Source organism: Pseudonaja textilis, chromosome Z (genome assembly GCF_049901715.1).
Source record: "Pseudonaja textilis isolate UNSWEBS1 chromosome Z, rPseTex1.2, whole genome shotgun sequence".
In the NCBI taxonomy this organism is placed as follows: domain Eukaryota; kingdom Metazoa; phylum Chordata; class Lepidosauria; order Squamata; family Elapidae; genus Pseudonaja; species Pseudonaja textilis.
Window position 1 is genome coordinate 20,953,723 of NC_142008.1, and position 14,625 is coordinate 20,968,347.

The 14,625-nt window shown below is 38.5% G+C and overlaps 1 protein-coding gene across 4 annotated transcripts; it reads right to left on the reverse strand.

Moving 5' to 3' along the window:
• Positions 1 to 3,007: 3,007 nt before the first annotated feature.
• Positions 3,008 to 7,442, reverse strand: FZD1 (frizzled class receptor 1). 4 transcript variants are annotated; one of them, XR_015740334.1, is made up of 3 exons: positions 5,025 to 7,442; positions 4,283 to 4,370; positions 3,008 to 3,468 (listed from the first exon to the last, which is right to left on the reverse strand). XR_015740334.1 is itself a non-coding variant. In XM_026716116.2 (2 exons), the coding sequence occupies exons 1-2, from the start codon at positions 6,489 to 6,491 to the stop codon at positions 3,334 to 3,336; spliced, it is 1,602 nt and encodes a 533-aa protein (XP_026571901.1). In that variant the 5' UTR covers positions 6,492 to 7,442; the 3' UTR covers positions 3,008 to 3,333. The 4 variants fall into 4 exon arrangements, 3 of the variants coding, with proteins under 3 accessions (XP_026571901.1, XP_087773826.1, XP_087773825.1); XM_026716116.2 differs by lacking the exon at positions 4,283 to 4,370; XM_087917700.1 differs by lacking the exon at positions 3,008 to 3,468 and having other exon boundaries at positions 4,209 to 4,370.
• Between the last annotated feature and the right edge of the window lie 7,183 nt (positions 7,443 to 14,625).

Sequence of the window (14,625 nt, forward strand, 5' to 3'; positions counted from 1 at the left end):
ATGGCATAGCCATTGCTGAGAATTCTGGGAGATGAAGTCTTCCCACTTGGAAGCTGCCAACTTTACAAACATGGAACAGCCAAACCAACTGTCAATCCCATACACAGTGCTTTGTTTAGCCAGCCTACTGGAATGTCTGGAAAACTGAATGGAATGATGCTTTCCTCCACTGATTGAATTTACAAAAATATGTAACTCTGTCTGTTAATCAACTGCAGGCACTCCAAAAGAGACTGTGAAATCAGAGTTACAAGCAAACCACACAATTGGTTAATCAAGATTCTGCCAGATTGCTTCCAAGATGTCTTAGCTGTTGAGGGTAGTGGGTGGCCCTAGAAATTGGATGGATTTAAAATCCATTTTTTTCCTTTGCTTTCTCACAAATACTTTTTTGTGCACATGATTGGAAATCATGAATAGGAAGAATCTGAGAATTGCGAATAATACAAAGGAATGAAGGTATACAATTCTGCAGGCAAGACAAAGCAATTCCATTAAAAAGCTTGTCTGGAAGCACTTTCATCATGCCCTTTTATAAAGCTCCTCTGCATCAAAATTTCACAGGAAGAAGCTGTTCTAAAAAATAGGTGAGCACCCCTAAATTTTGCAATTTAAAACCAATTGCACTTAAGAACATTGGTATATGAATTACTTCTTTTCCCCATACTTTTGAGGGGAGGTCAGCATTTCTACATCCATTCATACAGTTTCTTTTTTTCAAACAACAAATTACTTTGCACCCACTATCACTTTATTGTAAGTACTAATCTATTTCTGAAAGAATTAGGAAGATTGCTATTTTAATTGCAATGAAATATGGAAATGTGCAAAATCCAGGTTGATTGCTTAGGATGGTAGGAAAGACTTCTGGCAGTTTTCTTTTTTCATAAAAACCAAAGACTTAAACATCATGTAGGAGGAGGCTGCGTTCCACCTGATTGAAATGAATGGGATTTGCAATAGGCAGTGGTGTGAGATTTATATATTCTTTGCTAGAAAATTGTTGCATTGTGATACAATTCTGTTATGCATCCACTCAAGAATAATTCCACTGAATTCAATTAAATTTACCTCAGGATGAAACTGTAGCCACAAGCAATGTTACAAATGAATCTTATGTTTGATTTCTCAGGAAGACTACTGTGTTTCTCATATAATAAGGCCGGGTCTTAGTTTTTTTTGAGCCCCGAAAAAATGGCTAGGCCGTCTTTTGGGGGGTGACTTAATTCCCCCCCTTGCATCTTCGGGCGGGTGGGCAGCGATGGCTTGGATGTTGACCTCAGCGTTGGTGGGGCACTTCATATTGGGGTCAACGCAGGCAGCACCATATCCGGGTGTGCAACAAAAGTACTTCCTAATGGCAAGCCCCCCCCCATTCCCCCCCATTTCGCATGTTTTAATATAGGCCTTAATTTGGGGGGAGGGGTTAATTTCATTTCGTGCCTATAAAACATGCTGGGACTTCCTATTGGGGGAGGCCGTATTGTTGGAGAAACAGGGTAGTAAGGTATTAAATGTTCCTCTTTCTAGTGAATGCAACCTCACTGAAGATTGTAAAATTATTATTCATTTGTTTATATCCCTTTATTATTTTTACAAATAAGGAGGTAAAAATTTCCAAAACACCTTCCTCTTCTTATTTTCCTACAACAACCCTGTGAGATGAGTTGGGCTGAGAGAGAGAGTGACTAGTCCAAGTCATCCAGTTGCCTTTCATGACTAAGTTAGGACTTGAACTCATGTTCTTTTGCTTTCTAGCCTAGTGCCTTTTCACTAGACCAAACTGGCTAAATATATAAAAGATAAAGCTAAAAATAGTTTTTATCTTTAACAGTACTAGTGTGGTGGAATGAAAAATTAATTGTTTTCTCCTTACTCTAAAAATCTAACAAAAAATAAACTATCCTTGTATTTCATGTCAAATTGTTAAAGAATAAAAGTTCTCATTCTTTAAGTCTAAATAATTCCCATTGCTTATTTTTAAGATGAGGAAACAAAATGGATAATTCCCTGTCCCCGCATAGACACAATAGCATTTTTCTGAACACTTGTCATCTCTCTTGTAATTTTTAAATCAGTAGTGAAATAATGATTTTTAGGGGGGAAAAGTTGTCTTCAAGATGAGCTTAGCTTTTGATGTCTTCAAAAACACAGAGTATATCTTCATACTAAATAAGGCACTTGAAATATGTGCATATAAATAACAGTAAAAATATAAAAATAACTGTACTAAAAGTGTTATAATGTGAGAATAAGTGTGAGAATAAGATTTAAAGTTCTGACATATCAAGTCATTATTCTGAAATCACATTTCCTAAGAGGAAAAATCAGCTGAAGTGTTTTTGTTCTCTGTCTATATGCATACATTTAGCTTTAAATAAAAAAGGTTAAATATATGCTATTCAGTTAAAACTGTAAAATTCACCTGAACAGAGTGACATATCCAATAAATTTAAAGTCACTTCATTTTTTAAAAAATATATTTTGAAACTAAAATTTACAGAGCTACAGTCAAATATATTTTGCCATTTTAGAATCATGAATTCAGGATATAGTAAAGGAAAATTAATCTAGCTAGGCATATCTCTCTTTTTAATTATGCTATCTCTTTTTAATGTCTATTAGTTTTGTGTCATGTTACTGCATATATGGTTATAGTTTTTGTACAACACTCAGATAAGAGTTATCAAATAGCTGGATTATTTTCTACATTTACTGTACGGAAGCAGCATAGGAGAAAAAGCTCCTTTCAATCAGTCTTTTTAAAGAAACAACCTACTATAAGCTTTTTACCTTCTACAATCAGCTATACCATCTGCTATACTGCTTTCATTTCCTATCTGCTACTTACCGCAATCTAGGGCACCTAAACTGACCAACACAATTAAGACAAAAATACTCTATAATGTGGGCATTTTTAAAAAAAGGATTCCTTAAATTCTAGTATTAAAGAGGTGCAAATGGTACTAATGAAATGTCTGTAAATAATTTTAAAAGAACGAAATCATTATGTACAAAACAATTTATTTAAAAAATTAAAATAGGTATTCTTATATATTTATATAAACTTCCATTGTTCTATAAATATAAATGATTTTGATATAGTGAACAGAAATAAATGTGTACCAAACTGACACATTTGGGATACGATTAGTCAGAGATTATATTTTTGGCAGGAATGTAAATAAAAAGTTTTAAATGATACATCATTAGAGTAGCAAGTCTGTTGTGTCACAGAAATGATTAAATATGAAAATGAGTTTGCCACTGAAAACTGACACATCTTGTATAAACCTATTACAGAAGTATGAGCTGTAGTAGTTTATAGAGAGTCTATGAACCAATCATAGACAGTTTTTGCAGATTTACATATAAATGACTACACTGAAACATCAGGCTGTTGATTCTTTCAGGTTTCAAACATTTTTGTTCCTCCTGGTAGCATAAATCGTCGTTCTTTCTGGTCATCTATTAACACAAAGGAATGAAACCCAACAGTTATAAAGATTTGCAGAAATAAAAATGTCAATGTCAGACATATTCGAAAAATGCAAATAATCTAACTTGTGGAGTTTTTTGCTGTTTATTCCCCCAAACCTTTATTAATGACCACACTGAACTGATTTGCAATAGTACAGCCTTTTCAGCATTTCTTTTTTTAGCAAATTCATTAAGAAGGGGGGAATATCTACCAAGGAAACATTGTTCAGAACAATGCTAATAAATGGAATGTTGAATTACAATTTAAAAGGGGGGGGACAGCCTTCTTGCTCACTGCAGTGTTAATAACAACAAGAGACTTATTTCTACAGAAGATACAAAGCAAATTGCAAATATATTACAAAGTTAGGAGAAAAATAACAGTTCCTTAAACTCTATCAAATATATATGGGAGATGGTAAAAATACTTGACTCCCAGCTACTCTGTTCTGCACCTTCATAGGTCACAACTTTAAACACAGCTTAGAAAGAATCCTTTTGCTGGCTAAGTGTTTTCTTCTACAAGGACAAAACATGTAGTTAGGTAGGACAGGAGCTCTTCTGCAAGCTCCTCCCACAATGTTACTATAACAGGTAGAACAGCTTGTTTTCTTTCTTCTTCAGGTTACACCAAGGAAAGATTGGTCCACTCTTTGTCTGCAGCTGGTGTGCAACACAAATCCCATTAACTGTGCCACCAACAACCTAGTAGACAGATTCCCTGAAACGAAACTGCTCCTGATTGTAAATGGCTCTAACATTAGGGTCAATTAAAATCAGTTAGTCCTAATCTTGGACTCACCAAGAAAAAGGTCTAACTTCTGATTTTTCAATGCTGCACTGAACATAAAACAGGATGTTTGTTTTCCTGTGTTTTAAAACAGAAAAGTCTGAAAAAAAGAGTTTAAAAATATTTTAAATATGTAGGAAAAAGCTTTGCAACTTAAATACAAACATACTTACAAAATCTTACAGAGACTATTTACAACAATCTCAAAATCACATTTCCAACTTTCAGGGCAAATTTAATCCAGATGAAGACAAGGGGAATAGTATGTGCCTCTATCAGTGTTCTTAGGATCTGGGCTGGGTGAGAAAAATTTCTGACCCAGATGATTTCAGGGTGTGTACATTTCTCTCTATTCCTGCTCTTCCAACCTTTGATCAGGCTGCGGAGAAACAACAAAGTTGATGTGTGAACAACAAGCTGATGTTGAACTTCACACTGTAGTTTCTCCTTGTTTGCTGTTGGTAAGTCTGGTATAGAATTTCCTCCAGGAATTGAGTGTTTTTCCAGACCAGATCCAGAAGCCTGAAGTAATTCCCACAATTAGGGTCATGAGGTATTTGATCATGAAGACTGTGAAGTCTGGGTTCATTGGGGGGTGATGGTAGTTACTGGGGCAAGGAATGGCATAGCTCTTGCAGCTTTGAGCAAACCAACTCCTTTCCCACTGTTCCCTAAATGCTTGCTCATAAAAATAACAAGCAATCACTATGGTGGCCGGCACTGTATACAGAACACTAAAGATCCCAATCCTCACCATTAGCTTCTCCAGCTTTTCTGTTTTGGTGCCATCGTGCTTCATAATAGTTCTAATTCTGAAAAGAGACACAAATCCAGCCAGGAGAAAAGAAGTACCAATGAATAAGTACACAAACAAGGGTGCTAGCACAAAGCCACGCAAAGCATCTACATTGTTGATGCCTACAAAACAGACACCACTCAGCACATCACCATCAACCTGTCCCAAGGCCAGGATAGTGATGGTTTTGATGGCTGGCACAGCCCAAGCAGCCAAATGGAAATATTGTGAGTTAGCCTCAATGGCCTCGTGGCCCCACTTCATGCCTGCAGCCAAGAACCAGGTAAGAGACAGGATGACCCACCAGATGGAGCTGGCCATGCCAAAGAAATACAGCATCATAAACAGGATGGTGCATCCTTCTCGCTTGGTGCCTTGGGCTACAGTTCGGGAACCATCATCAGAAAAGCGCTCATTACAAACCACTTTCTCTTCCAGCAGAAACCCTGCAATGTAGGCCACTGCCACAGCAGTGTAGCACCCCGAGAGAAAGATGATGGGCCTCTCGGGGTAACTGAACCGCTTCATATCCACCAGGTAGGTGAGAACTGTGAAGAGGGTGGAGGCGCAGCACAGCACAGACCAGATACCAATCCAGGTCCGCGAGAAGCGCAGCTCCTCCTGCCCAAAATACATGAGCCCATGGGGGCGTCCAGGGTCACAGGGAGCTCCGCAATCTTTCTCACCCAGGAAGCGGTAATTCAGGTAAGAGGGTACCTTAAGCACCCGGGGGCAACTGAACCTGCCCGCCCGGTCCGCCAGGTGGCTCCCTCCGCCTCCGCCGCTGGGCCTGAGTTGAGGATTGCTGGTCCAAAACTCGGGTCCCAGAGAGGGAGTGGGCGTACCGCGGTCGGAAGTGTTCTGGCCCACGCAGAGCTCTCCGGCGCCGTGCACGGGGAATTTTTCGCAGCGCAGCGTGTCCGGCCACTGGAAGCCGAACTTGTTCATGAGCGCTTCGCAGCCCAGGCGCGCCCGCTCGCAAAGGGAGCGGCAGGGAGGCAACGCCTGTTCCAAAACGGTGCAGACGGGCGCGTACATAGAGCAGAGAAAGAACTTGAGCTCCGCCGAGCACTGCACTTTGACCAGCGGGTAGAACTGGTGCACCTCCAGACCCGCGTCCTCCTGGTTCGTGTGGCCCAGCAAGTTGGGCATGATGGTCTGGTTGTAGGCGATATCCGTGCACAGCGGGATGGTAATGGGCTGGCAATAGCCGTGGTCCGGCACGGAGATGCCGCGCTCGCCGTTGTACTGCGGCTGAGGTGGCGCCTGGCCCCGAGCGGAGAGCATCGGAGCCTCCGTCCACACCAGCAGCACCGCCAGCAGCAGGAGAAGCCAGGGAGAGCGCCCTAGGGCCTGGCTACCCCCTGCTGAAGACGAGGCTGCTTTGGCTCCGCTGCAAACTTGCCGACTCCACTTCTCGGCCATACTTCGCTGGCTCCTCTCTCGCCTTCGCTGCCTCGATCGACGACGTTTCCCGGGCTACTGCTGCCGCTGCTGCGCTTTAGATCTCCTGCCAGCGCAAACTTGAGACTCATGAAGGAAAGGCAGGAGGGAGCCAGCTCAGCAGCTGCTGCCGCCGCCGCGCACTCTTCAACTGCGCCACCAACCCTCTTTTCTCCGCCGGGCAGAGCGCACAGGATCCAGCTGCTCTTTGCTTCTTCCTCCTGCTGCTGCTGCTGCGGCCGCCGCCGCTTCTTCTGCCGCCACCGCTGCTGCCTGACCATTTGTGGCAATCCCTCAAGCCCTCTCTCCCTCGAACCGGTTTCCAGGCACCCCGCAGTCTGCTTTTCACCAAAAGGGAGGAGCCTTGAAACCGACGCCTAAGTTTGCCTGCGTTAGGCACCGTCGCCCAATATGTCTTCGCGCTTCCGAATGCAGTCGAAGTGGAGGTGACTCCAGAGAGTAATTTATTATTTTTTTTCTTCTTCACTTCCCTTCGTGATCCCGTCCAATTTCTGCGAGACACGAAAAGCAGGAACGGGCGGTTGTGAAAGGAGATCAGGGCTGTTGGAGTTTGCCTTAGAAGAAAACCTTGGAAAGTTAGCCCCATGTCTTGAAAGCAGCTAATAAATAGAAAGGGAGCGAGGAGCTGGCCGGAGAGGCAAACTTTTCTTTTTTGCCTGAAAAATTTGCACGAATATGTACATTTTAAAAGGAGGAGATAAGCTCCTCGCTCCCTTTCTATAGGTAACTGTTATGAGAAAAAGTTGAAGAGTTTGCAATCGGAAAAGTTTCTGGTCCTATTGTTTCTTTTTATTTTTCTTATAAAGTATCCATCTCATGTATTCAAAACTACGTTTATTCTTATACCTGTATCTTGTAAGTGACTGACAAATCAAATAAATAAATAAATACTGAATGAAATGAAACCCCTATGCTTTCATTTGAAGTGACTGAGGCCGCTTCCTGCTTGTCCTTCTTCAACGAATTAAAAAGGAAACAAATACCTTTTAAAAAAGCTAAGAAACTTTATGGCATGGCTTCTTCCAAGAAATTTAAATTTAAATGGCAAATTCTCCACCTGATTAGAAAATGTATCAGAAATTCCACTGATGAGAATTGAAAGATTCACTTGAGTAGGTAACTCAGAACTAAAGATCAAGCCCTCCCTAAAATACAGGAATAAATTTTAATATAAAATAGAATCCTATTGTGTATTGTATGATGTACAGAATCATGGACTAAGTCATGCAGAGTTTAATCAAGTGTCTTTAAAATCCAGCTTGCTTGCATAGTTTCCCATAAAAATCCAGGAACTTGCATTAAATGAGCCATTGTTAGTAAACAATATCTAAGCATTTACATAGAAACTCAGCTGTTGGGTCTGTCACTAGCATCAGATATATCTGAATGCTTTCAAATATAATAATTTATTAAATTGATATGTCACTGCACAATGAAGCAACTCTGGAATGTAGGAGCTAAGATAGCAAAATGCAACAATGAATAGATTTAGATTACCATTAAAACATATACCAAGTGTTTTAATCTTTGATTGAGTTCATATAATACACAAACTAGATTAGAGTTTTGAATTGTTAGCAAACCCATCCTCTATGATTAGTTCAATGTATCAGGTGATTTCAGATATTTCATTAACTAAGTAAATATGGGAAAATTAACCATAGGTAAAGAATTTATACAAATACAGCCTCTGTTTTAAGCATACCCATAACTTAGATATTGTATAATCAAGGCCAGATTTCTCCAACTTGGGAACCTCCAGGTCTATTGAGACTGTAGGCCAGCTAATCCATTCTTGCCAGTGTCAAAGGATGAATGAGTGATCAGGCCATCCCAATTCTGGGAGTTGGTCAAAACCCAGCACAATGCTAAAGATGCTTCATAAGAAGTGGTTATAATAGAATAATATTCTTTAGGAACTTCGGTGGCTCAGTGGTTAGAGTGTTACTTCTGCTGACTATTGGCTCTTTGCAATTTGGCAGATCAAATACCACCAGGCTTAAGGTTGACTCAGCCTTCTATCCTTCCGAGGTGGGTAAAATGAGAACCCAGATTATTGGGGGCAATATGCTGACTCTTTAAACTGCTTAGAATGGGCTGTAAAGCAGTATAAAGTGATATATAAGTCTAAGTGTTATTGCTATTGCAGAAGGTTCCTCAAACAGATGTTATGCAAGCAACTTCAAAAATGTCTTCCATTTCAAAGTATCATCATAAAATATAGTAGAAACAAACAGTGTTATTAAAATAGGTTTAATTTCAATATTATATTTTTTTTATAAAGGATTCTTGACAAATGATCATCTAGCCTCCAGTGAAGGGGATTTCCTTTTGTTTCTTTAAAAAAAGAAAGCTTTCATAGCTTCTATAAACAGAGATGGAGAGATGGTCCATTTGGTGTTCCATGGTTTGAAAACCCTGAATGCTGAGATAGACTATTGCAGAGAAAGATGATTGGTGTGTAGTCAGAAATGGCAGAAGTCATCGTGGGCCTTGATGCTAGAATGGGTGGGAATGATCAAAATTATCAGCCAGAGTCAGCTCCTGTTTTCAATCACTTTTGTTCATTGAACTGACATACAGAGAGAATTCAGTTCATTACGCAGAAGTCCCATCAGAGGGAAAATTTCAGGTGACATAAATTGGCTCAAATGTCTGTGGTGTGCTTCTCAGAGAAAACTGTTAGCAAATAACCAGGGCTTCTGCTTTTGCTTTATCTTTCTCCAAAGGCATTATTTTCTCCAAATCCCCACGTTCCCATTTGTGATATTTGGAAAAAAAACTGACAAGGGGCCGAGATAGAGCTTAGTAGGATCCCCCAAAACCCATCCACAGAGGTGGCAATAAAACAAGCCTGAAATTACATTGCTGTACACAGGAAGGCAAGAATTGGTTGAGATTCTGTTTTTCTTTGGGGGCAGTTGCCCACAATCCGATAAATTTCCCAGTCCTTTTTTTTTTTGCTTATCTAATTTTTATCACCTAATTTTCCCCAGCACTGCATTTTTCCAAGAGCACTACTTTTTCACAAACAACAATGATAAATTCTGAATAAGAGTGTGCATTTCAATAAAACATAGGACTGCATTAATTGTGTACAGCAATTGAGACTTTTCCATCTTACTTTGACCAAAGATTTGAGTCTTGTGCAACAAAACACATACATTCTCTGAAGTGTGGTCCAATTTGGTTCAAATAACTTTCTCCTCAGGTAAGCTGATTCTCACATGGAAATAATCTAAATGGTATACTATAAAATCTGTTAGCTTGATATATGCCTTACATTCTGTGTTTTTATTTTGAAAGAATCAGTAACTAGAACATTTTGCTTATGTTATTTAGAGATAAATAATATAAATATCGATTCCAGCAATGTTGCCCTACATTCAGAGAACATCTAGTTATATTTTAAAAAGGATAAAGAGTGCTTTGTCGCTGTTACATATCTGACTTTTTGTTTGTTTATTACAAAATTAAATGGGGTGACCTATAACCTGTTCAAAATGAACTATGTAACACATTCAATACTGAGAAAGTTATCTATGTTTATAGCTGATTTAGATCTAGTGAGAGTTTTACATTTAGGCAGGAAAAATTAAAGGTATAAGTACAGAATAGGCAAGATCTGGCTCAAAAACAGTAACTGTGAGACAGACCTTGGAGTCCTAGTGGATGATCTCTTGACCATGAGCCATCCGTGTGCAGCAGCAGCCAAAAAAGCTAATACAATCCTGGATTGTATAAACAGAGGCACAGAATCAAGATCACGTGAAGTATTACTACCGCTTTATAAAACCCTAGTCAGACCGCACCTGGAATACTGCAACCGATTTTTGTCATCATATACAGTTCAAAAAAGAGCAACTAAGATGATCAAAGGCCTGGAGGTTTACCACATGAAGAACTGCTGCAGGTTTTGAGTTTGCCTAGTATAAAGAAAAGAAGAATTAGGGGTGACGTGTTAGCAATATTCTAGTATTTGAGGGGCTGCCACAAAAAAAGCAGGTCAAATTAAGAAACAATGGTTGGAAACTAATCAAAGAGAGAAGCAATCTGGAATTAAGCAATTAAGTAATCTGGAATTAAGGAGTAATTTCCTAGCAGAGAGGACAATTAACCAATAGAACAGCTTGCCTTCAGAAATCGTGGGCACTCCATCACAGTTATTTCCTAGACAGTCACTTATCTGAAATTGGGTAGGTGCTCCTGTTTGAGCAGGGGGGCTGGACTAGAAGATCTCCAAGGTCCCTTCCAGCTCTATTCTATTTTACTGAAATGGGAGACTTCCAGATACTACCCTGGCAATTTGAAAATTACAATAAAGTGGTAGCAAGCCATTCCATTTTGCTGCCAAGGAAACTATATGGACATGCCCTTATGGTGATGAAGATTTTATTTCTATTGTAGGTGTATAGATGTGTATCTTTAACAAAGTTTGCATAAGTATGTCATTGCTGGATTCCTTTCTTCTTTCAAAATTATCACATGCATAAAAATATTGATGCAGTTCTTTTTCTTTTCACCTTTTTGTATGTATTATGTATTGTAATCATACATGTTTCCTTAGAAAAGTTTTTTTAGTTTTTCATGCTTAATGGAGCTTACTTCCCTGTAAATGCTACAGTGTTAGGCTCAATCCCATACAGAACACTTTATGGTAGACCTGGTATTACCTTCCTTTTTTTGTTTTTACATTGGTACTTTATTTGGACTGTACACAGAGGTGCACAGGGTTTCTTAAGCACTTTTTCTCAGCTGTCTCTGCCATCCCCACAGAAGAATGATTACTTTTTTTGCAGCAGTGGCACACTATTTCTCCATAGTGTGAGTTTCAACTCAGACTTTATTAGCTAGGATGACTTTCTGGAGGGACTTCAGATAGGAGAAGCCTACACAAGGATCTTCCTTGGATCAGTGTATAACTTTGTAAATGAATGAGGGAAGATATTGCTGCATGCAGTAAAAGTCATCCCTTTTTTGTATATTTGTACATTTTTTGTATATTTTGTACAGAGAGTGTGGGACTCCAGGAAACTACAGATTGGTGTTTCTAATTATCTCTTTTTTAATTCAGCATGTTGTTTTCAAATAAGTTCACAAAAAGAACTGGCTTCTCAAATTAACTGCTTGATAACAAGCTCTGTATTGTGCTCCATAAGCAAGTGTCATGTTCATGATGTCAAAGCCTGTCATTTATAGACCTGCTGGTAATTCAAAACTCTCTTATGATTAATTACAAAGCTACACTGGAGTGATCTGGACCACACAGGATAGCTTATGGCTCAAAGTTTGAATGGAACACGGAAGTGCAAGGAGTGGAATCCAAGTTGTGGTTTAAAAAAAGGTCAAGTTGGACTTGCACATTAAAAAAACAACAATAGAGCTTCAACCACATCTTACTGTAGAACTGCCCCCTTCTTCCATAAATACGCACTATGGATATGCATTCAGAGCTAAATGATATTTTAAGAAACTTGTTACTAATAAACATAGAAAAGGATAACAGGTTATAGCTAGAGTCAAGGAGTGTTGTTTGGATACAGAAATCATAGGATCCAAAATGTCTGGTTAGAAGTTGGCCTTGCTGTCATGGAAACCAGATTGAGGGGAGAGGGAGATTAGAATAATGAACCAAGGAGACCTTGAGTCAGATCCTCTCTCATCCAAAAGTTCTGTTTCCATTATTCTTCCATAGGCTTATTCTGCATGAGGGAAGTCCAATGTGAATTACAGTGAATTCATTGGAGGAAGATGAAATCGAAATGTTAACTGAGATTTTGTCTTCAAGATGTTTACCTATATTATAAATTGGGAATGCCACAGAATAGTCTCATTCAGCTGGTAACAGGTTTTGCATGTATGTGTTGGGCCTGTTTCTCTTGCTGATTGATTTTGGGGGATTTGAATGAGCTATATATTTCATTTGAAATTATTAAGTAATTAAAAAAACCGAGCAAAAAGCAACTTAATCCCATTTGCATTTTCTTTAAATATAAATTTCAGAGAATTCAGAAACACCAACTTCTTATCATGTGGGCATGTATTTGATGGCTATGGCATGCTTTGCCTACTCTTTCATTCTTGTGAAAGGCCCATGAGAAATAAATTATGCCAAGACTAAAGTTTGCAAAGTTGTCCCTTATCCTGATCAAGACTCATGTTTTAAATATCTGCTACAAGTAGCAGCAAAGCTCACTTAAATTGTGTACCTCCTCAACCACAGCCTTAGTCAAAGGTCAACAGTTGATCTTCAGAATGGGTGCTCAGTTGACTCCAGCTGTATTAAAGCTGAGTCTTAATGCACAGTCATTGTGGCATAAATAGAAATGCCTAGGAACCCTTCTTAGAAAGAACCCAGAAAGATCAGCAGGATGTTTGACGTAGGAAGAAACCTGGGGGGCAATTAAATACAAAACGCATGCTATGCATTGGCAAATAGAACTAAGTCATGTACCCAGTATGGTATTTTGGGCATCTAGGTTAATACTCTGAAATCAGCAAGCTATTATTGTGCCATGCCAAAAGAAATCCCAGAATGTTCACCCTGGTTTGTTTTGATGTCTTTGCATAGCTGCGTTGGAAGAGAGATAATAAGAATTCCACACATTGGATGCTACTGCCCAAATAATACAGATTGTGTAGAAAAAACAGGACAATTTTATTCCAATTACTCTAGAGGAGCATGCCATTCTTCACCTGGCTCCATTTTAACAAGGACAGATATATATTATATTAATTATTTATTAGAGATTACAATACCTTTAAATGTTATTAAATTTAATTTGGTAGCATACAAAGTTGCCAGAAGCTTATTGTCAAATTATTAAAAGTTTGCCATCATGTTTTTTGTACTGGCATGGTGTGATATTTAAATGTTTTCCGCTTTTATTTTTCCTTGATATTTGTAATAAAGAGCTGTTTGTTCACATATAAACTTAGTTTATGGCAATTTGACTTAGTTCAGAAATAGCAGAGTTAGATCACCAGCAAAATAAGCTCCGGCATCTCTAAGTTTGTGTAACTTGCTAAAATCAGAAATACCATACAGAGATGAATATATAACTTAATTGCTTAACATAATGAATTACAATAGTCAAAGATTTTAAAAGCTGAAAAATGGCTGTAGAATATTGCCAAATAATTCAGAATTTGAACTAGAAATTTGATTTGTAATTAAAAAGAAGAATTTTGAAGATCACTTTCAAATTATTTATCTGTCTGAGACTTGGGCATGTTCCAACTAATGATAAAAACTCAGAATCTTTGGAAAATGTAACCTACATATGTAATTCAGAGAAAAAATTGGTTAATGCATATCCAATAAATTTAGTGAAATAAGGCTACGAAAGCGGATGGTTTTCGAGTTGCAATTTTTCTTTAAAACTCAGAGGGGCTCATTCCTATTCTTATTTTTCATATTTTACTGTGAGTGCTTATTAATAGCATTAGCAAAAAAACTCTGCCAATTTTTCCTAATATGAACATTTGTACAATTGTTAAATAAAGAAGGAACATGGATCCCATTGAATGTCTCTCAATCATTAAGTCTGCATTTAGCAGGTCAAGCCTAAGTAGCCATTGGTTGAGCCTCAACTACAGGTAGTCCTTGATTTACGATCACAATTGAGCCCAAAATTTCTGTTGCTAAGTGAGACATTTGCTAAGTTAAGTTTTGCCCTATTTTATGACCTTTCTTGCTACAATTCTTAAGTGAATCACAGCAAATGTTAAATTAGTAATCCAGTTGTTAAGTGTATCTGGTTTCCTCATTTACTTTGTTATCAGATTATTATCTGATTACATGATCCTGGGACATTGCAATGGTCATAAATATGAGTCAGTTGCCAAACTTCTGAATGTTAATCACGTGATTATGAGATGCTGCAACAGCCATAAGTGTGAAAAATGGTTCATAAGTCATCTTTTTGAGATCTGCTATAATTTTGATGGTCACTAAATGAACTATTGTAAGTCAAGGATTATCTGTAGTACTTGTCATAAATGGAAACAGATCTACTTCATAATAAGCCAGAGATTGTATTGTGCAATCTCATACCTTGATGTTGTCACTTTGCAAAAGTCAATCAAAGCCAAA

Coding starts and splice junctions, on each gene's coding strand:
- FZD1 (XM_087917699.1), bottom strand. CDS start 6,491: ATGGCCGAGAAGTGGAGTCGGCAAGTTTGCAGCGGAGCCAAAGCAGCC.